At 51.6% G+C, this 22500-nt stretch overlaps 1 protein-coding gene across 5 annotated transcripts in view; it reads right to left on the bottom strand.

The window, feature by feature from the left end:
- The window catches only part of LOC149971180 (collagen alpha-1(XI) chain-like), a 222638-nt gene that overhangs the window by 76898 nt on the left and 123240 nt on the right, over window positions 1-22500 (bottom strand). The window contains exon 12 of one of the 5 annotated variants that reach the window (XM_090225283.1): window positions 8516-8587. The exons of the other annotated variants lie outside the window; for them this stretch is intronic. Coding sequence (XP_090081409.1) covers window positions 8558-8587 — 30 coding nt within the window. The 3' untranslated portion in view covers window positions 8516-8557. The remainder of the gene's footprint in view (window positions 1-8515; window positions 8588-22500) is intronic. 5 annotated transcript variants of the gene reach the window in all.

Genomic DNA, 22500 nt, shown 5'->3' with positions numbered 1-22500 from the left:
CTCTTCCCTGGTCTTCCCCCCTCTTCACTTGTCTCCCCCCCCCCCTCTTCCCTGGTCTTCCCCCCCCCTCTTCCCTTGTCTTCCCTTGTCTTCCCTGGTCTTCCCCCCTCTTCCCTTGTCTTCCCCCTCTTCCCTGGTCTTCCCCCCCTCTTCCCTGGTCTTCCCCCCTCTTCCCTGGTCTTCCCCCCCTCTTCCCTTGTCTTACCCCCTCTTCCCTTGTCTTCCCTGGACTTCCCCCCCTCTTCCCTTGTCTTCCCTTGTCTTCCCTGGTCTTCCCCCCCTCTTCCCTTGTCTTCCCCCTCTTCCCTTGTGTTCCCCCCCTCTTCCCTTGTCTTCCCCCTCTTCCCTTGTCCCCCTCTTCCCTTGTTTTCCCCTCTTCCCTTGTCTCCCCCCTCTTCCCTTGTCTTCCCCCTCTTCCCTTGTCTCCCCCCCTCTTCCCTTGTCTCCCCCCCTCTCCCCCCTCTTCCCTTGTCTCCCCCCCTGTTCCCTTGTCTTCCCCCTCTTCCCTTGTCTTCCCCCTCTTCCCTTGTCTCCCTCCCTCTTCCCTTGTCTCCCCCCCTCTTACCTTGTCTTCCCCCCCTCTCCCCCTCTCTCCCCACCTCTTCCCTTGTCTTCCCCCCTCTTCCCTTGTCTTCCCCCCCTCTTCCCTTGTCTTCCCCCCTCTTCCCTTGTCTTCCCCCTCTTCCCTTGTCTCCCTCCCTCTTCCCTTGTCTTCCCCCCCTCTCCCCCACTCTCCCCACCTCTTCCCTTGTCTTCCACCCCTCTTCCCTTGTCTTCCCCCCCTCTTCCCTTGTCTTCCCCCCTCTACCCTTGTCTTCCCCCCCTATTCCCTTGTCTTCCACCCCTCTTCCATTGTCTTCCCCTCTTCCCTTGTCTTCCCCCCCTCTTCCTTTGTCTTCCCCCCCTCTTCCCTTGTCTTCCCCCCTCTTCCCTTGTCTTCCCCCCCTCTTCCCCCCTCTTCCCTTGTCTTCCCCCCCTCTTCCCTTGTCTTCCCCCCCTCTTCCCTTGTCTTCCCCCCTCTTCCCCCTCTTCCCTTGTCTTCCCCCCCTCTTCCCTTGTCTTCCCCCTCTTTCCTTGTCTTCCCCCTCTTCCCTTGTCTTCCCCCCCTCTTCCCCCTCTTCCCTTGTCTTCCCCCCCTCTTCCCTTGTCGTCCCCCCTCTTCCCCCTCTTCCCTTGTCTTCCCCCCGTCTTCCCTTGTCTTCCCCCCCTCTTCCCCCCTCTTCCCTTGTCTTCCCCCCCTCTTCCCTTGTCTTCCCCCCCCTTCCCTTGTCTTCCCCCTCTTTCCTTGTCTTCCCCCCTCTTCCCTTGTCTTCCCCCCTCTTCCCTTGTCTTCCCCCTCTTCCCTTGTCTTCCCCCCCTCTTCCCTTGTCTTCCCCCCCTCTTCCCTTGTCTTCCCCCCCTCTTCCCCCCTCTTCCCTTGTCTTCCCCCCCTCTTCCCTTGTCTCCCCCCACTCTTCCCTTGTCTTCCCCCCCTCTTCCCCCCTCTTCCCTTGTCTTCCCCCCTCTTCCCTTGTCTTGCCCCCCTCTTCCCTTGTCTTCCCCCCCTCTTCCCTTGTCTTCCCCCCTCTTCCCCCTCTTCCCTTGTCTTCCCCCCCTCTTCCCTTGTCTTCCCCCTCTTTCCTTGTCTTCCCCCTCTTCCCTTGTCTTCACCCCCTCTTCCCCCTCTTCCCTTGTCTTCCCCCCCTCTTCCCTTGTCTTCCCCCCCACTTCCCCCTCTTCCCTTGTCTTCCCCCCGTCTTCCCTTGTCTTCCCCCCCTCTTCCCCCCTCTTCCCTTGTCTTCCCCCCCTCTTCCCTTGTCTTCCCCCCTCTTCCATTGTCTTCCCCCTCTTTCCTTGTCTTCCCCCCTCTTCCCTTGTCTTCCCCCTCTTTCCTTGTCTTACCCCCTCTTCCCTTGTCTTCCCCCCTCTTCCCTTGTCTTCCCCCTCTTCCCTTGTCTTCCCCCCTCTTCACTTGTCTTCCCCCCTCTTCCCTGGTCTTCCCCCCCTCTTCCCTTGTCTTCCCTTGTCTTCCCTGGTCTTCCCCCCCTCTTCCCTTGTCTTCCCCCCCTCTTCCCTTGTCTTCCCCCCCTCTTCCCTTGTCTTCCCTGGTCTTCCCCCCCTCTTCCCTTGTCTTCCCCCCTCTTCCCTTGTGTTCCCCCCTCTTCCCTTGTCTTCCCCCCTCTTCCCTTGTCTTCCCCCTCTTCCCTTGTCTTCCCCCCCTCTTCCCTTGTCTTCCCCCCCTCTTCCCTTGTCTTCCCTTGTCTTCCCTGGTCTTCCCCCCCTCTTCCCTGGTCTTCCCCCCTCTTCACTTGTCTCCCCCCCCCCTCTTCCCTGGTCTTCCCCCCCCCTCTTCCCTTGTCTTCCCTTGTCTTCCCTGGTCTTCCCCCCTCTTCCCTTGTCTTCCCCCTCTTCCCTGGTCTTCCCCCCCTCTTCCCTGGTCTTCCCCCCTCTTCCCTGGTCTTCCCCCCCTCTTCCCTTGTCTTACCCCCTCTTCCCTTGTCTTCCCTGGACTTCCCCCCCTCTTCCCTTGTCTTCCCTTGTCTTCCCTGGTCTTCCCCCCCTCTTCCCTTGTCTTCCCCCTCTTCCCTTGTGTTCCCCCCCTCTTCCCTTGTCTTCCCCCTCTTCCCTTGTCCCCCTCTTCCCTTGTTTTCCCCTCTTCCCTTGTCTCCCCCCTCTTCCCTTGTCTTCCCCCCTCTTCCCTTGTCTTCCCCCTCTTCCCTTGTCTTCCCCCTCTTCCCTTGTCTCCCCCCCTCTTCCCTTGTCTCCCCCCCTCTCCCCCCTCTTCCCTTGTCTCCCCCCCTGTTCCCTTGTCTTCCCCCTCTTCCCTTGTCTTCCCCCTCTTCCCTTGTCTCCCTCCCTCTTCCCTTGTCTCCCCCCCTCTTACCTTGTCTTCCCCCCCTCTCCCCCTCTCTCCCCACCTCTTCCCTTGTCTTCCCCCCTCTTCCCTTGTCTTCCCCCCCTCTTCCCTTGTCTTCCCCCCTCTTCCCTTGTCTTCCCCCTCTTCCCTTGTCTCCCTCCCTCTTCCCTTGTCTTCCCCCCCTCTCCCCCACTCTCCCCACCTCTTCCCTTGTCTTCCACCCCTCTTCCCTTGTCTTCCCCCCCTCTTCCCTTGTCTTCCCCCCTCTACCCTTGTCTTCCCCCCCTATTCCCTTGTCTTCCACCCCTCTTCCATTGTCTTCCCCTCTTCCCTTGTCTTCCCCCCCTCTTCCTTTGTCTTCCCCCCCTCTTCCCTTGTCTTCCCCCCTCTTCCCTTGTCTTCCCCCCCTCTTCCCCCCTCTTCCCTTGTCTTCCCCCCCTCTTCCCTTGTCTTCCCCCCCTCTTCCCTTGTCTTCCCCCCTCTTCCCCCTCTTCCCTTGTCTTCCCCCCCTCTTCCCTTGTCTTCCCCCTCTTTCCTTGTCTTCCCCCTCTTCCCTTGTCTTCCCCCCCTCTTCCCCCTCTTCCCTTGTCTTCCCCCCCTCTTCCCTTGTCGTCCCCCCTCTTCCCCCTCTTCCCTTGTCTTCCCCCCGTCTTCCCTTGTCTTCCCCCCCTCTTCCCCCCTCTTCCCTTGTCTTCCCCCCCTCTTCCCTTGTCTTCCCCCCCCTTCCCTTGTCTTCCCCCTCTTTCCTTGTCTTCCCCCCTCTTCCCTTGTCTTCCCCCCTCTTCCCTTGTCTTCCCCCTCTTCCCTTGTCTTCCCCCCCTCTTCCCTTGTCTTCCCCCCCTCTTCCCTTGTCTTCCCCCCCTCTTCCCCCCTCTTCCCTTGTCTTCCCCCCCTCTTCCCTTGTCTCCCCCCACTCTTCCCTTGTCTTCCCCCCCTCTTCCCCCCTCTTCCCTTGTCTTCCCCCCTCTTCCCTTGTCTTGCCCCCCTCTTCCCTTGTCTTCCCCCCCTCTTCCCTTGTCTTCCCCCCTCTTCCCCCTCTTCCCTTGTCTTCCCCCCCTCTTCCCTTGTCTTCCCCCTCTTTCCTTGTCTTCCCCCTCTTCCCTTGTCTTCACCCCCTCTTCCCCCTCTTCCCTTGTCTTCCCCCCCTCTTCCCTTGTCTTCCCCCCACTTCCCCCTCTTCCCTTGTCTTCCCCCCGTCTTCCCTTGTCTTCCCCCCCTCTTCCCCCCTCTTCCCTTGTCTTCCCCCCCTCTTCCCTTGTCTTCCCCCCTCTTCCATTGTCTTCCCCCTCTTTCCTTGTCTTCCCCCCTCTTCCCTTGTCTTCCCCCTCTTTCCTTGTCTTACCCCCTCTTCCCTTGTCTTCCCCCCTCTTCCCTTGTCTTCCCCCCCCCTCTTCCCTTGTCTTCCCCCCCTCTTCCCTTGTCTTCCCCCTCTTCCCTTGTCTTCCCCTTCTTTCCTTGTCTTCCCCCTCTTCCCTTGTCTCCCCCCCACTTCCCTTGTCTTCCCACCCTCTTCCCTTGTCTTCCCCCTCTTCCCTTGTTTTCCCCCTTCTTCCCTTGTCTCCCCCCCTTCTTCCCTTGTCTCCCCCCTCTTCCCCTGTCTTCCCCCCCTCTTCCCTTGTCTTCCCCCCCTTCCCTTGTCTTCCCCCCTCTTCCCTTGTCTTCCCTCCTCTTCCCTTGTCTTCCCCCTTCTTCCCTTGTCTCCCCCCCTTCTTCCCTTGTCTTCCCCCCCTCTTCCCTTGTCTTCCCTCCTCTTCCCTTGTCTTCCCCCTTCTTCCCTTGTCTTCTCCCCCCTTCTTCCCTTGTTTTCCCCCCCTCTTCCCTTGTCTTCCCCCCCTCTTCCCTTGTCTTCTTCCCCTCTTCCCTTGTCTTCCCTCCTCTTCCCTTGTCTTCCCCCCTCTTCCCTTGTCTTCCCTCCTCTTCCCTTGTCTTCCCCCTTCTTCCCTTGTCTCCCCCCCCTTCTTCCCTTGTCTCCCCCCTCTTCCCCTGTCTTCCCCCTTCTTCCCTTGTCTCCCCCCTCTTCCCCTGTCTTCCCCCCCTCTTCCCTTGTCTTCCCCCCCTCTTCCCTTGTCTTCCCTCCTCTTCCCTTGTCTTCCCCCCTCTTCCCTTGTCTTCCCTCCTCTTCCCTTGTCTTCCCCCTTCTTCCCTTGTCTCCCCCCCTTCTTCCCTTGTCTCCCCCCTCTTCCCCTGTCTTCCCCCCCTCTTCCCTTGTCTTCCCCCCCTCTTCCCTTGTCTTCCCCCCCTCTTCCCTTGTCTTCCCCCCCTCTTCCCCTGTCTTCCCCCCCCCTCCCTTGTCTTCCCCCCTCTTCCCTTGTCTTCCCCCCTCTTCCCTTGTCTTCCCCCCTCTTCCCTTGTCTTCCCCCCTTCTTCCCTTGTCTCCCCCCTCTTCCCCTGTCTTCCCCCTTCTTCCCTTGTCTCCCCCCTCTTCCCCTGTCTTCCCCCCTCTTCCCTTGTCTTCCCCCCCTCTTCCATTGTCTTCCCTCCTCTTCCCTTGTCTTCCCTCCTCTTCCCTTGTCTTCCCCCCTCTTCCCTTGTCTTCCCTCCTCTTCCCTTGTCTTCCCCCTTCTTCCCTTGTCTCCCCCCCTTCTTCCCTTGTCTCCCCCCTCTTCCCCTGTCTTCCCCCCCTCTTCCCTTGTCTTCCCCCCCTCTTCCCTTGTCTTCCCCCCCTCTTCCCTTGTCTTCCCCCCTCTTCCCTTGTCTTCCCCCCTCTTCCCTTGTCTTCCCTCCTCTTCCCTTGTCTTCCCCCCCTTTTCCCTTGTCTTCCCCCCTCTTCCCTTGTCTTTCCTCCTCTTCCCTTGTCTTCCCCCTTCTTCCCTTGTCTCCCCCCCTTCTTCCCTTGTCTCCCCCCTCTTCCCCTGTCTTCCCCCTTTCTTCCCTTGTCTCCCCCCTCTTCCCCTGTCTTCCCCCCCTCTACCCTTGTCTTCCCCCCCTCTTCCCTTGTCTTCCCTCCTCTTCCCTTGTCTTCCCCCCTCTTCCCTTGTCTTCCCTCCTCTTCCCTTGTCTTCCCCCTTCTTCCCTTGTCTTCCCCCCCCTCTTCCCTTGTCTTCCCCCCTCTTCCCTTGTCTTCCCCCTCTTCCCTGGTCTTCCCCCCTCTTCCCTTGTCTTCCCCCCTCTTCCCTTGTCTTCCCCCCCTCTTCCCTTGTCTTCCCCCTCTTCCCTGGTCTTCACCCCTCTTCCCTTGTCTTCCCCCCCTCTTCCCTTGTCTTCCTCCGCTTCCCTTGTCTTCCCCCTCTTCCCTGGTCTTCCCCCCTCTTCCCTTGTCTTCCCCCCTCTTCCCTTGTCTTCCCCCCCTCTTCCCTTGTCTTCCCCCTCTTCCCTTGTCTTCCCCCTCTTCCCTTGTCTTCCCCCCTCTTCCCTGGTCTTCCCCCCTCTTCCCTTGTCTTTCCTCCTCTTCCCTTGTCTTCCCCCTTCTTCCCTTGTCTCCCCCCCTTCTTCCCTTGTCTCCCCCCTCTTCCCCTGTCTTCCCCCTTTCTTCCCTTGTCTCCCCCCTCTTCCCCTGTCTTCCCCCCCTCTACCCTTGTCTTCCCCCCCTCTTCCCTTGTCTTCCCTCCTCTTCCCTTGTCTTCCCCCCTCTTCCCTTGTCTTCCCTCCTCTTCCCTTGTCTTCCCCCTTCTTCCCTTGTCTTCCCCCCCCTCTTCCCTTGTCTTCCCCCCTCTTCCCTTGTCTACCCCTCTTCCCTTGTCTTCCCCCCTCTTCCCTTGTCTTCCCTCCCTCTTCCCTTGTCTTCCCCCCCTCTTCCCTTGTCTTCCCCCTCTTCCCTGGTCTTCCCCCCTCTTCCCTTGTCTTCCCCCCCTCTTCCCTTGTCTTCCCCCGCTTCCCTTGTCTTCCCCCTCTTCCCTGGTCTTCCCCCCTCTTCCCTTGTCTTCCCCCCTCTTCCCTTGTCTTCCCCCCCTCTTCCCTTGTCTTCCCCCTCTTCCCTTGTCTTCCCCCTTTTCCCTTGTCTTCCCCCCTCTTCCCTGGTCTTCCCCCCCTCTTCCCTTGTCTTCCCCCTCTTCCCTTGTCTTCCCCCTCTTCCCTGGTCTTCCCCCCTCTTCCCTTGTCTTCCCCCCTCTTCCCTTGTCTTCCCCCCTCTTCCCTGGTCTCCCCACCTCTTCCCTTGTCTTCCCCCCTCTTCCCTTGTCTTCCCCCCTCTTCCCTTGTCTTCCCCCCCTCTTCCCTGGTCTTCCCCCCTCTTCCCTTGTCTTCCCCCCTCTTCCCTTGTCTTCCCCCTCTTCCCTGGTCTTCCCCCCTCTTCCCTTGTCTTCCCCCTCTTCCCTGGTCTTCCCCCCTCTTCCCTTGTCTTCCCCCTCTTCCCTTGTCTTACCCCCCCTCTTCCCTTGTCTTCCCCCTCTTCCCTGGTCTTCCCCCTTCTCCTCAGTCCACTGCCATCCGATTATGACAGCCCCATGTGTCAGCACAGACAACTTCCTCACTGTGTTGCTGTGACATGGGTGACTTTACTGATCCAGAAACACTTGATAAACAATGGCGGACATTTTGACCCAACACCAAAACACATAGGGCTCTGGTCAAACAAATAGTGTTTTATATAGAGGAGAGGGTGACATTTGGCAACACTCCCATATTCTCCATATTATCTTTCATGAAGGAGAGCGCGTGGCCTAACAACAGATGAAAGTTAAGGCCAACTAAACAGAAGAACAGAGTTTTGTTCAAGGGTAAGGATAGAGGGATAGAGGGAGAGTGAGGATAGAGGGATAGATAGAGGGTAAGGCCAGCTAAACAGAAGGACAGAGTTTTGTTCAAGGGAAAGGATAGAGGGATAGAGGGAGAGCGAGGATAGAGGGATAGATAGAGGGTGGGGCCAGCTAAACAGAAGGACAATAGAGGATAAAAGCACAAAGATCAACGTCCCTAACAGGATTTCAGCGACGGGTTGCCTTGTATCTCCGTAGCCTTGACAATGAGTTTCCTGACCTTCACTTCGCCTAATCTAGAAAAGGCATTCTCACGTTGGAATAAGGAAGGATTGTACAACTGACTTCCCTTTTTAAATAAATAAATAAATTGGGCTTCTCCCTTCTTGACTTGACATAAAATAGCACAGAGAGAATCTTTGAAGTTGTGTGACATTAAATTACCACTGACTCTTGGAAGATAATTGTTAACGCATGTTACTGTATGTCTGTCACGTTCTGACCTTAGTTCCTTTGTTACGTCTTTTGTTTTAGTAAGGTCAGGGCGTGAGTTGGGTGGGTTTGTCTATGTTCCGTTTTCTATGTTGTGTGTTTTTGCGTTTGGCCTGGTATGGTTCTCAATCAGAGGCAGGTGTCGTTAGTTGTCTCTGATTGAGAATCATACTTTGGCAGCCTTTTTCCCACTTGTGTTTTGTGGGTGTTTAATTTCCGTGTCAGTGTTTGTTCCACACGGAACTGTTTCGGTTTGGTTATTTCACGTGTGGTTAATTGTTTTGTTTCAGTGTTCGCTTGTTTTAATAAAGAGCATGAACACGTACCACGCTGCACATTGGTCCTCCGATCCTTACTAATCCTCCTCCTCGTCGGAGGAGGAGGAGGAGGAGGAGGAGGAAGAGGAGGACAGCCGTTACCGTCGATAATTATCTTGCTTTAAGTCGTTTATGGTGTTTTTTTTTTCCGTGTCAGTGTTTGTTTCCACACGGAAACTGTTTCGTTTTTTGTTTTGTTTCAGTGTTCTTATTAAAAAACCAAGATGGACACTTACCACGCTGCGTATCGGTCCGATCCTTGCTACTCCTCCTCCTCGTCAGGGGAAGAGGAAAGCCGTTTCAATGTCCTGCAATCCAAAAACGTTCAAGGACGTTTGAATGTATGGATTTGTTTAAAGCACTTGTGGGCCCGTTTCTAATAGATGTTCATCCTATTGATTTTTTTCAGCATACTGGACAATACAGTTGTAGTCTTTCCCTAATGTGATTTATTCAATACACCATTTTGTGTTGTAACCCATCTGTATACCAACACAACACATTTTAGAACATGACCACATGATGCTCCACACTACAGCTGATCTATATGCTGTGTACTCCAACAGATCACACACACACACACACACACACACACAAACAAACACAAAAACGCACACACAAACAAACACAAAAACACACACACAAAAAACACACACACACAAACATAAAAAAAACACACACACAAAAACACAAAAAACACACACACAAACACAAACACACACACACACACACACACACACACACACACACACACACACACACACACACACACACACACACACACACACACACACAGCCATGATCATTATCTGTCGAACAAACAATTAAAGCACCATAGAAGATATCAAGTAGTGCTTGTCTTAATGAGGAGAGGTGTCCTATTGGACGATATTAAGTAGTGCTTGTCTTAATGAGGAGAGGTGTCCTATTTGGACGATATCAAGTAGTGCTTGTCTTAATGAGGAGAGGTGTCCTATTGGACGATATCAAGTAGTGCTTGTCTTATCATAGGTAGACCAGGGACCATAGGAAGACCAGGGACCATACTGTGGGTAGACCAGGGATCATAGTTAGACCAGGGACCATAGGTAGACCAGGGACAATAGGTAGACCAGGGACCATACCGTAGGTAGACCAGGGACCATAGGTAGACCAGGGACCATAGGTAGACCAGGGACCATACCGTAGGTAGACCAAGGACCATAGGTAGACCAGGGACCATAGGTAGACCAGGGACCATACCGTAGGTAGACCAGGGACCATAGGTAGACCAGGGACCATAGGTAGACCAGGGACCATACCATAGGTAGACCAGGGACCATACTGTAGGTAGACCAGGGACCATAGGTAGACCAGGGATCATAGGTAGACCAGGGACCATAGGTAGACCAGGGACCATACTGTAGGTAGACCAGGGACCATACTGTAGGTAGACCCGGGACCATAGGTAGACCAGGGACCATAGGTAGACCAGGGATCATAGGTAGACCAGGGACCATAGGTAGACCAGGGACCATACTGTAGGTAGACCAGGGACCATACTGTAGATAGACCCGGGACCATAGGTAGACCAGGGATCATAGGTAGACCAGGGACCATAGGTAGACCAGGGACCGTACTGTAGGTAGACCAGGGACCATAGGTAGACCAGGGACCATAGGTAGACCAGGGACCATAGGTAGACCAGGGACCATACTGTAGGTAGACCAGGGACAATAGGTAGGCCAGGGAACAAACTGTAGGTAGACCAGGGACCATAGGTAGGTAGACCAGGGACCATACTGTAGGTAGACCAGGGACAATAGGTAGGCCAGGGAACAAACTGTAGGTAGACCAGGGACCATAGGTAGACCAGGGACCATAGGTAGACCAGGGACCATACTGTAGGTAGACCAGGGACAATAGGTAGACCAGGGACCATACTGTAGGTAGACCAGGGACAATAGGTAGGCCAGGGAACAAACTGTAGGTAGACCAGGGACCATAGGTAGACCAGGGACCATAGGTAGACCAGGGACCATACTGTAGGTAGACCAGGGACAATAGGTAGGCCAGGGAACAAACTGTAGGTAGACCAGGGACCATAGGTAGACCAGGGACCATAGGTAGACCAGGGACCATAGGTAGACCAGGGACCACACAATTTACAGTAGCAAGTGTTTTCTAGGTTGGGTTGTATATTCTAGGGTAGTGATTTGTTTATTAGGTTGGGCTGTATTCCGTATACTAGATTAGTAATTTGATTACTAGGCTGGGCTGTGTATGCTAGGTTAGTGATTTGTTGACTAGGCTGGGCTGTGTACGCTAGGTTAGTGATTTGTTTACTAGGTTGGGCTGTATATGCTAGGATAGTGATTTGTTGACTAGGCTGGGCTGTGTACGCTAGGTTAGTGATTTGTTGACTAGGCTGGGCTGTGTACGCTAGGTTAGTGATTTGTTGACTAGGCTGGGCTGTGTACGCTAGGTTAGTGATTTGTTTACTAGGTTGGGCTGTATATGCTAGGATAGTGATTTGTTGACTAGGCTGGGCTGTGTACGCTAGGTTAGTGATTTGTTGACTAGGCTGGGCTGTGTACGCTAGGTTAGTGATTTGTTGACTAGGCTGGGCTGTGTACGCTAGGTTAGTGATTTGTTTACTAGGTTGGGCTGTATATGCTAGGATAGTGATTTGTTGACTAGGCTGGGCTGTGTACGCTAGGTTAGTGATTTGTTGACTAGGCTGGGCTGTGTACGCTAGGTTAGTGATTTGTTGACTAGGCTGGGCTGTGTACGCTAGGTTAGTGATTTGTTCACTAGGTTGGGCAGTATATGCTAGGATAGTGATTTGTTAACTAGGTTGGGCAGTATATGCTAGGATAGTGATTTGTTTACTAGGTTGGGCTGTATATGCTAGGATAGTGATTTGTTGACTAGGTTGGGCTGTATATGCTAGGATAGTGATTTGTTGACTAGGTTGGGCTGTGTATGCTAGGATAGTAATTTGTTGACTAGGTTGGGCTGTGTATGTATGCTAGGATAGTGATTTGTTTGGATTGTTCAGTATGATTCATTAAACAACATTTGCCTTCTCACGACTTCCGCCGAAGTCGGTTCCTCTCCTTGTTCGGGCGACGCTCGATGGTCGGCGTCTCCGGTCTTCTAGCCATCATCGATCCACTTTTCATTTGTTTTGTCTTGTCTTCCATCAGACCTGGTCTCAATCCCCTCATTACATGTTGTGTATTTAACCCTCTGCCCCCCCCCCATGTCTTTGTGCAGAAGTGTTTATTGTAAGTGCACGTTTTCTCTGGTGCGCGACAGGTTTTGTACCCATTTGTTTGTTGTTCTGGTTTCCAGGGGTTTCTATGAATAAAACTGCTCCGTTGATTACCCAGTTTTGCTCTCCTGCGCCTGACTTCCCTTCCGCCAGTTACGCACTTCCTTACAGGTCTCAATTTTTTTTAAAGAATTCGCCAACGTCAGTAAGCGTATACTGATTGAAAAGTGAACGGTCATTACTTAGATTTTAAAAATGGCTGCTTATATCTCTGGCTAATGCTCACAGTCAGTACATGTTATTGCTAGTCTGTTTAGTGGTGTCTCAGTTTGATGACATCACTCACATCTGACAGACAGAGAGCTGGAGGTGACCCATTGATACATCACTGATTCCTAATGGCACCCTATTCCCTACACAGTGCACTGCCTTTGACAGAGCCCGTAGTGGGACGCAGCCGTTATATTGATAAAGTGGAAATCCTCCCGTATCTGCTGGGCCCTGGTCAAAAGTTTTGCACTTGATGTCGTAAAAACGGTGCCGTTTGAGATCGCTGATGTCACACCCGGGTGTGTGTGTGTGTGTGTGTGTGTGTGTGTGTGTGTCTCTACGCGTGCGTTCACACGCGTGTACACAAAAGGAATGACTGACCTCTGACCTTTGTTATGAAGCCAGCTATAGAGGTCAAACCCAATATCAGAGGCTCAGCTGTCTAAATGAGCTGTAATCTGTTGTTTGTAGAGAAACTCCCATCAGGCCGACCTGTGTAGCCCAGACCTGTAGACTGGCAGAGGCTCTATCTATATGTATATGACTGATGTAGACCTCTTCATGGGTAGCACCTCTGTCACTCAGACGCGTGATGAACGTTCTATAAGACACCTCTGCTATAGTGATGCACAAAAGTTGAGTGATGCACAGTCGTTCTGAACTGGGGCTAATTACTTTTTAGACTAAATTACACTATAGTGGCTTGGAAATATCATGTTGTCAAATGTACTGTGTTCTGTTAGAATGACATCAGCGTTCTGTTAGAATGACATCAGTGTTCTGTTAGAATGACATCAGCGTTCTGTTAGAATGATATCAGCGTTCTGTTAGAATGACATCAGTGTTCTGTTAGAATGACATCAGCGTTCTGTTAGAATGACATCAGTGTTCTGTTACAATAACATCAGTGTTCTGTTAGAATGACATCAGTGTTCTGTTACAATGACATCAGTGTTCAGTTGGAATGACATCAGCGTTCTGTTAGAATGACATCAGTGTTCTGTTAGAATGACATCAGCGTTCTGTTAGAATGATATCAGCGTTCTGTTAGAATGACATCAGTGTTCTGTTAGAATGACATCAGCGTTCTGTTAGAATGACATCAGTGTTCTGTTACAATAACATCAGTGTTCTGTTAGAATGACATCAGTGTTCTGTTACAATGACATCAGTGTTCAGTTGGAATGACATCAGCGTTCTGTTAGAATGACATCAGTGTTCTGTTAGAATGACATCAGTGGTCTGTTAGAATGACATCAGTGTTCTGTTACAATGACATCAGTGTTCAGTTGGAATGACATCAGCGTTCTGTTAGAATGACATCAGTGTTCTGTTAGAATGACATCAGCGTTCTGTTAGAATGACATCAGCGTTCTGTTACAATGACATCAGTGTTCTGTTAGAATGACATCAGCGTTCTGTTAGAATGACATCAGTGTTCTGTTAGAATGACATCAGTGGTCTGTTAGAATGACATCAGTGTTCTGTTACAATGACATCAGTGTTCAGTTGGAATGACATCAGCGTTCTGTTAGAATGACATCAGTGTTCTGTTAGAATGACATCAGCGTTCTGTTAGAATGACATCAGCGTTCTGTTACAATGACATCAGTGTTCTGTTAGAATGACATCAGCGTTCTGTTAGAATGACATCAGTGTTCTGTTAGAATGACATCAGTGGTCTGTTAGAATGACATCAGTGTTCTGTTACAATGACATCAGTGTTCAGTTGGAATGACATCAGCGTTCTGTTAGAATGACATCAGCGTTCTGTTAGAATGACATCAGTGTTCTGTTAGAATGACATCAGCGTTCTGTTAGAATGACATCAGCGTTCTGTTACAATGACATCAGTGTTCTGTTAGAATGACATCAGCGTTCTGTTAGAATGACATCAGTGTTCTGTTAGAATGACATCAGTGGTCTGTTAGAATGACATCAGTGTTCTGTTACAATGACATCAGTGTTCTGTTACAATGACATCAGCATTCTGTTAGAATGACATCAGTGGTCTGTTAGAATGACATCAGTGGTCTGTTAGAATGACATCAGCGTTCTGTTAGAATGACATGAGAATGTTCTGATGGGCTTTAGAACAGAAGTCTTCATCAGTGGAGCATCAAACACACACAAACACACACACTTTACGTACCGCCGGCTGAATGATTTATGTAATTGTCATCTCTTATTTGTTGAAACAAAGTTTCTACATTTCTGTTCCACCACACCAGTCAAACCAGCAGAGACCAGCAGGGACAGAGACAGAGACCACCAGAGACAGAGACCAGCAGGGACAGAGACAGAGACAGAGACCACGAGAGACAGAGACCGAGACAGAGACCAGCAGGGACAGAGACCAAGACAGAGACCTTCAGGGACAGAGACAGAGACCAGCATGGACAGAGACAGATACAGAGACCAGCAGGGACAGAGACAGAGACCAGCAGGGACAGAGACAGAGAACAGCAGGGACAGAGACAGAGACCAGCAGGGACAGAGACAGAGACAGAGAGAGTGACCAGCAGGGACAGAGACAGATAAAGAGACAGAGACCAGCAGGGACAGAGACAGAGACCAGCAGGGACAGAGACAGAGATAGAGACAGAGACCAGCAGGGACAGAGACAGAGACAGAGACCACCAGGGACAGAGACAGATACAGAGACCAGCAGGGACAGAGACAGAGACAGAGACCAGCAGGGACAGAGACAGATACAGAGACCAGCAGGGACATAAACAGATACAGAGACCAGCAGGGACAGAGACAGAGACAGATACAGAGACCAGCAGGGACAGAGACAGATACAGAGACCAGCAGGGACAGAGACATAGATAGAGACAGAGACAGAGACCATCAGGGACAGAGACAGAGACAGAGACAGATACAGATACCAGCAGGGACAGAGACAGAGACAGGGACAGGGACAGAGACAGAGACCAGCAGGGACAGAGACAGAGACCAGCAGGGACAGAGACAGAGACAGAGACCAGCAGGGACAGAGACAGAGACAGAGAGAGTGACCAGCAGGGACAGAGACAGATACAGATACAGATACCAGCAGGGACAGAGACAGAGACAGGGACAGGGACAGAGACAGAGACCAGCAGGGACAGAGACAGAGACCAGCAGGGACAGAGACAGAGACAGAGACCAGCAGGGACAGAGACAGATACAGCGACAGAGACCAGCAGGGACAGAGACAGAGACCAGCAGGGACAGAGACAGAGATAGAGACAGAGACCAGCAGGGACAGAGACAGAGACAAAGACCAGCGGGGACAGGGACAGGGACAGAGACATATACAGAGACCAGCAGGGACAGAGACAGAGACAGAGACAGATACAGAGACCAGCAGGGACAGAGACAGAGACCAGCAGGGACAGAGACAGAGACAGAGACCAGAAGGGACAGAGACAGAGACCAGCAGGGACAGAGACCAGCAGGGACAGAGACAGAGACCAGCGGGGACAGAGACCAGCAGAGACAGAGACAGATACAGAGACCAGCAGGGACAGAGACAGAGACAGAGACCAGCAGGGACAGGGACAGAGACAGAGACCAGCAGGGACAGAGACAGAGACAGGGACAGATGCAGACACCAGCAAGGACAGATACAGAGACCAGCAGGGACAGAGACAGAGACAGAGACCAGCAGGGACAGAGACAGAGACAGAGACCAGCAGGGACAGAGACCAGCAGAGACAGAGACAGAGACAGAGACAAGCAGGGACAGAGACAGAGACCAGCGGGGACAGGGACAGGGACAGAGACAGAGACCAGCAGGGACAGAGACAGAGACAAAGACCAGCAGGGACAGGGACAGAGACAGAGACAGAGACCAGCAGGGACAGAGACAGAGACAAAGACCAGAGAGAGAGAGAAAGAGAGAGAGAGAGAGAGAAAGAAAGAAAGAGATAGAGAGAGAGCAAGGAGACAGAGGGAGAAAGAAAGATAGGGCAGACAGAGAGAGGGAGAGGGAGAGGGAGAGAGGGAGAGAGAGGGACAATGAGAAGGAGAGAGAGAGAGAGAGAGAGAGAGAGAGAGAGAGAGAGAGAGAGAGAGAGAGAGAGAGAGAGAGAGAGAGAGAGAGAGAGAGAGAGAGAGAGAGAGAAAAGAGTAGGAGAAGGATAGATGCCTCAGGCTAATTCAGCATGGAGGACAGGAAGCTACCGCTGCTCCCTCCTTCCTAGTCCCTCCCTCCTGCTGCCTAATCCCTGCTGCCTAATCCCTGTTTCCTGCTGCCTAATCCCTGCAACATGCTCCCTGCTGCCTAATCCCTGCTACATGCTCCCTGCTGCCTAATCCCTGATACGTGCTCCCTGCTGCCTAATCCCTGCTATGTGCTCCCTGCTGCCTAATCCCTGCTACGTGCTGCCTGCTGCCTAATCCTTGCTACATGCTGCCTAATCCCTGCTACATGCTGCCTGCTGCCTAATCCTTGCTACATGCTGCCTAATCCCTGCTACATGCTCCCTGCTGCCTAATCCCTGCTGCCTAATCCCTGTTTCCTGCTGCCTAATCCCTGCAACATGCTCCCTGCTGCCTAATCCTTGCTACATGCTCCCTGCTGCCTAATCCCTGCTACGTGCTCCCTGCTGCCTAATCCCTGCTATGTGCTCCCTGCTGCCTAATCCCTGCCACATGCTCCCTGCTGCCTAATCCCTGCTACGTGCTCCCTGCTGCCTAATCCCTGCTACGTGCTGCCTGCTGCCTAATCCTTGCTACATGCTGCCTAATCCCTGTTACATGCTTCCTGCTGCCTAATCCTTGCTACGTGCTCCCTGCTGCCTAATCCCTGCTTCCTGCTGCCTAATCCCTGCTACATGCTCCCTGCTGCCTAATCCCTGCTACATGATTCCTGCTGCCTAATCCCTGCTACATGCTCCCTGCTGCCTAATCACTGCTATGTGCTCCCTGCTGCCTAATCCCTGCTGCCTAATCCCTGCTACAAGCGCCCTGCTGCCTAATCTCTGCTACGTCCTCCCTGCTGCCTAATCCCTGTTTCCTGCTGCCTAATCCTTGCTACATGCTCCCTTCTGCCTAATCCCTGCTACATGCTCCCTGCTGCCTAATCCCTGCTACATGCACCCTGCTGCCTAATCCCTGCTACGTGCTCCCTGCTGCCTAATCCCTGCTATGTGCTCCCTGCTGCCTAATCCCTGCTATGTGCTCCCTGCTGCCTAATCCCTGCTATGTGCTCCCTGCTGCCTAATCCTTGCTACATGCTGCCTAATCCCTGCCACTTGATCCCTGCTGCCTAATCCCTGCTACGTGCTCCCTGCTGCCTAATCCTTGCTATGTGCTCCCTGCTTCCTAATCCCTGCTTCCTGCTGCCTAATCCCTGCTCCCTGCTGCCTAATCCCTTCTTCCTGCTGCCTAATCCCTGCTGCCTAATCCCTGCTACATGCTCCCTGCTGCCTAATCTCTGCTACGGGCTCCCTGCTGCCTAATCCCTGCTTCCTGCTGCCTAATCCCTGCTACATGCTCCCTGCTGCCTATTCCCTGCTTCCTGCTGCCTAATCCCTGCTACATGCTCCCTGCTGCCTAATCCCTGCTATGTGCTCCCTGCTGCCTAATCCCTGCTTCCTGCTGCCTAATCCCTGCTTCCTGCTGCCTAATCCCTGCTGCCTAATCCCTGCTACATGCTCCCTGCTGCCTAATCTCTGCTTCCTGCTGCCTAATCCCTGCTACATGCTCCGTTCTGCCTAATCCCTGCTACATGCTCCCTGCTGCCTAATCCCTGCTACATGCACCCTGCTGCCTAATCCCTGCTATGTGCTCCCTGCTGCCTAATCCCTGCTATGTGCTCCCTGCTGCCTAATCCTTGCTACATGCTGCCTAATCCCTGCCACTTGCTCCCTGCTGCCTAATCCCTGCTACGTGCTCCCTGCTGCCTAATCCCTGCTATGTGCTCCCTGCTGCCTAATCCCTGCTTCCTGCTGCCTAATCCCTGCTCCCTGCTGCCTAATCCCTTCTTCCTGCTGCCTAATCCCTGTTGCCTAATCCCTGCTGCCTAATCTCTGCTACGGGCTCCCTGCTGCCTAATCCCTGCTTCCTGCTGCCTAATCCCTGCTACATGCTCCCTGCTGCCTAATCCCTGCTTCCTGCTGCCTAATCCCTGCTATGTGCTCCCTGCTGCCTAATCCCTGCTTCCTGCTGCCTAATCCCTGCTTCCTGCTGCCTAATCCCTGCTGCCTAATCCCTGCTACATGCTCCCTGCTGCCTAATCTCTGCTTCCTGCTGCCTAATCCCTGCTACATGCTCCCTGCTGCCTAATCCCTGCTACATGTTCCCTGCTGCCTAATCTCTGCTACGTGCTCCCTGCTGCCTAATCCCTGCTTCCTGCTGCCTAATCCCTGCTACATGCTCCCTGTTGCCTAATCCCTGCTGCCTAATCTCTGCTACGGGCTCCCTGCTGCCTAATCCCTGCTTCCTGCTGCCTAATCCCTGCTACATGCTCCCTGCTGCCTAATCCCTGCTTCCTGCTGCCTAATCCCTGCTATGTGCTCCCTGCTGCCTAATCCCTGCTTCCTGCTGCCTAATCCCTGCTTCCTGCTGCCTAATCCCTGCTGCCTAATCCCTGCTACATGCTCCCTGCTGCCTAATCTCTGCTTCCTGCTGCCTAATCCCTGCTACATGCTCCCTGCTGCCTAATCCCTGCTACATGTTCCCTGCTGCCTAATCTCTGCTACGTGCTCCCTGCTGCCTAATCCCTGCTTCCTGCTGCCTAATCCCTGCTACATGCTCCCTGCTGCCTAATCCCTGCTACATGCTCCCTGCTGCCTAATCTCTGCTACGTGCTCCCTGCTGCCTAATCCCTGCTCCCTGCTGCCTAATCCCTGCTTCCTGCTGCCTAATCCCTACTACATGCTCCCTGCTGCCTAATCCCTGCTCCCTAAAACAAACCAACAAACCAGAAGAGAGTATCAACTTCAAAACACCCCACAGTGAGTGCGTGAGCAGTAGCCACAGTACCTCTATCTTCCTCAGCGTCACAATTGGCACCCTATTCCTTTTATAGTGCACTACTTTTGCCCATTGGTCCATTAGCGTGTAGTCCTCTATTAAGGCCATAGTGGGCCATTTGGGACACATTCCCGCTGTTCCTTGTTTGCCAGAAACATTACTTAGTGCACAGCACAATGAGGTACGGTTCTAAATTTGGCAGTGACATTTGTTTTGTTTGCGAAACATGACCCAGAGTTTTTAGACGACAATGTGACCTTAACAGAAAAAAAGATAACCTCTAGACTTCATAACTCATGCCATCTTACCCTGAGGATAAAGAAGTGGAATATGAAAAACTGAATTTATGCATTTGCGGTTCAAAGGAATTAAGGTTAGGGTTAGGAATGAAGGTTAGGCTAAGGTGAGGTTAAGGTTAGGGTTATGAATGAAGGTTAGGCTAAGGTGAGGTTAAGGTTAGGGTTAAGGTTAGGTTTAGGAATGAAGGTTAGGCTAAGGTGAGGTTAAGGTTAGGGTTAAGGTTAGGTTTAGGAATGAAGGTTAGGCTAAGGTGAGGTTAAGGTTAGGGTTATGAATGAAGGTTAGGCTAAGGTGAGGTTAAGGTTAGGGTTAAGGTTAGGTTTAGGAATGAAGGTTAGGCTAAGGTGAGGTTAAGGTTAGGGTTAAGGTTAGGTTTAGGAATGAAGGTTAGGCAAAGGTGAGGTTAAGGTTAGGGTTATGAATGAAGGTTAGGCTAAGCTGAGGTTAAGGTGAGGTTAAGGTTAGGGTTAAGGTTAGGGTTAAGGTTAGGTTTAGGAATGAAGGTTAGGCTAAGGTGAGGTTAAGGTGAGGTTAAGGTTAGGTTTAGGAATGAAGGTTAGGCTAAGGTGAGGTTAAGGTTAGGGTTATGAATGAAGGTTAGGCTAAGGTGAGGTTAAGGTTAGGGTTAAGGTTAGGTTTAGGAATGAAGGTTAGGCAAAGGTGAGGTTAAGGTTAGGGTTATGAATGAAGGTTAGGCTAAGCTGAGGTTAAGGTGAGGTTAAGGTTAGGGTTAAGGTTAGGGTTAAGGTTAGGTTTAGGAATGAAGGTTAGGCTAAGGTGAGGTTAAGGTGAGGTTAAGGTTAGGTTTAGGAATGAAGGTTAGGCTAAGGTGAGGTTAAGGTTAGGGTTATGAATGAAGGTTAGGCTAAGGTGAGGTTAAGGTTAGGGTTAAGGTTAGGTTTAGGAATGAAGGTTAGGCTAAGGTGAGGTTAAGGTTAGGGTTATGAATGAAGGTTAGTGTTACGGATACAGGTATCCTGTGTGTGTGTGTGTGTGTATGTATCCTGTGTTGTTTTCTCTCCTTCTCCCCTCACAGGTGAAAATCATCTCTCCCCAATCAGTCACCAATCCAATCCTCAATCAGAAGACACACCTCCTCCTGTTTCCTACCCTATCACAGTTCCTTCCCCATGGTTTAAAAACCCCATCATTTGTTTGCTCTAGAGCTCAATCTCTTTGTAAATGCCATGTTTGTAGACCTCTGTGTTTCACTCGCTCTCTGTGTATTAATTAACCTCTCTTTTGTGTGAGCATCTCCATAGCACTTTGTCATCCCCTGTGAGTATTGTTTTGGTTCTGGTGTTTGTTTGTTGCTGGTGGGAAAAGGGGGAAACCAAGACAAGTCGCCCATGGGCATACACTACCCCTAGGTAGACGTTTGTTAAATACACTAGTTAGAACTGGGCGGACCACCCACTGTATTTTTGGTTAGTTAGTTAGCTGTTGTTAAGGTAGGCTAGTCTAGCTTAGGGGTGTTTTTGCATATTTATTGTTTCTTTCCTTGGGTCCAGCTCAGCCCCTTTTCCTGCTCCCCCCATTACCGTGTGTTTATAAATAAACCCAGAGTTTGACGGTGTTATTTCAGTTGTCGTGGTTATTTCGTTCACACTTACTTTGTCACAACTATAATTTGCATGAGATATGTTACGGGTCTCATTACCATCCCCCCTAGACTGTCGGGCCAAAAGGGATTCGTAACGGTTAGGCTAAGGTTAGGTTTAGGAATGAACGTTAGGCTAAGGTGAGATTTAAGGTTAGGTTTAGGAATGAACGTTAGGCTAAGGTGAGGTTAAGGTTAGGTTTAGGAATGAAGGTTAGGCTAAGGTGAGGTTAAGGTTAGGGTTATGAATGAAGGTGAGGTTAAGGTGAGGTTTAGGAATGAAGGTTAGGTTAAGGTGAGGTTAAGGTTAGGGTTAAGGTTAGGTTTAGGAATGAAGGTTAGGCTAAGGTGAGGTTAAGGTGAGGTTAAGGTTAGGTTTAGGAATGACGGTTAAGTTAAGGTGAGGTTAAGGTTAGGTTTGGGAATGAAGGTTAGGCGAAGGTTAAGGTGAGGTTAAGGTTAGGTTAAGGTGAGATAAGGTGAGGTTAAGGTTAGGGTTATAGGGAAAGGCATGAACGTTAACATTGGGTAGGCGTATCGCTGTCCGTTGTCATTCGTTTTTTGCAGGTCAAATGCAGTATACTGCCTTAAGCTAAATGTTTTAGTATTCCTAATAAATTACCATTAAAATGTTGACATACAGTATTGCAACACTCAAGTCATACATGTCCATAAAACATCCAGAAATAATGTGGAGGATATTCTTTACATTTAAAAAACAAAACGTTTGAGAGAAGACAGGAAAGTGGAAAACAGAGAAGAGGAAGACAGAGAAGAGGAAGACAGACAAGTGACCTCCAGAGAAGAGGAAGACAGAGAAGAGGAAGACAGAGAAGAGGAAGACAGAGAAGAGGAAGACAGAGAAGAGGAGGACAGAGAAGAGGCCTAAAGAGAAGAGTAAGCCAGAGAAGAGGAAGCCAGAGAAGAGGAAGACATAGAGGAAGACAGAGAAGAGGAAGACAGAGTAGAGGCCTCCAGAGAAGTGGAAGACAGAGAAGAGGCCTCCAGAGAAGAGGAAAAACAGAGAAGAGGAAGACAGAGAAGGAAACAGAGACGAGGAAGACAGAGAAGAGGCCTCCAGAGAAGAGGAAGACAGAGAAGAGGAAGATAGAGAAGAGGAAGGCAGAGAAGAGGAATACAGAGAAGAGGAAAACAGAGAAGAGGTAGACAGAGAAGAGGAAGACAGAGAGGAGGCCTCCAGAGAAGAGGAAGACAGAGAAGAGGAAGACAGAGAAGATGGAGGCAGAGAAGAGGAAGACAGAGAAGAGGAAGACAGAGAAGATGGAGGCAGAGAAGAGGAAGACAGAGAAGAGGTAGACAGAGAAGAGGAAGACAGAGAGGAGGCCTCCAGAGAAGAGGAAGACAGAGAAGAGGAAGACAGAGAAGATGGAGGCAGAGAAGAGGAAGACAGAGAAGAGGAAGACAGAGAAGATGGAGGCAGAGAAGAGGAAGACAGAGAAGAGGAAAACAGAGAAGAGGATGACAGAAAAGAGGCCTTCAGAGAAGACGAAGACAGAGAAGAGGAAGACAGAGAAGAGGTAGGGAGAGAAGAGGAAGACAGAGAAGAGGCCTCCAGAGAAGACAGAGAAGAGGAAGACAAAGAGGCCTCCAGAGAAGAGGAAAAACAGAGAAGAGGAAGACAGAGAAGAGGAAGACAGAGAAGAGGAAGACAGAGAAGAGGAAGACAGAGAGGAGGCCTCCAGAGAAGAGGAACACAGAGAAGAGGAAGACAGAGAAGAGGAAAACAGAGAAGAGGAAGACAGAGAAGAGGCCTCCAGAGAAGGGGAAGACAGAGAAGAGGAAGACAGAGAAGAGGAAAACAGAGAAGA

This window comes from Oncorhynchus mykiss, chromosome 28 (genome assembly GCF_057628025.1).
Source record: "Oncorhynchus mykiss isolate SJ-2025 chromosome 28, ASM5762802v1, whole genome shotgun sequence".
Taxonomy (NCBI): domain Eukaryota; kingdom Metazoa; phylum Chordata; class Actinopteri; order Salmoniformes; family Salmonidae; genus Oncorhynchus; species Oncorhynchus mykiss.
Note: the sequence above shows the minus strand (reverse complement) of the source record. Positions and strands in the feature narration are given on the sequence as shown.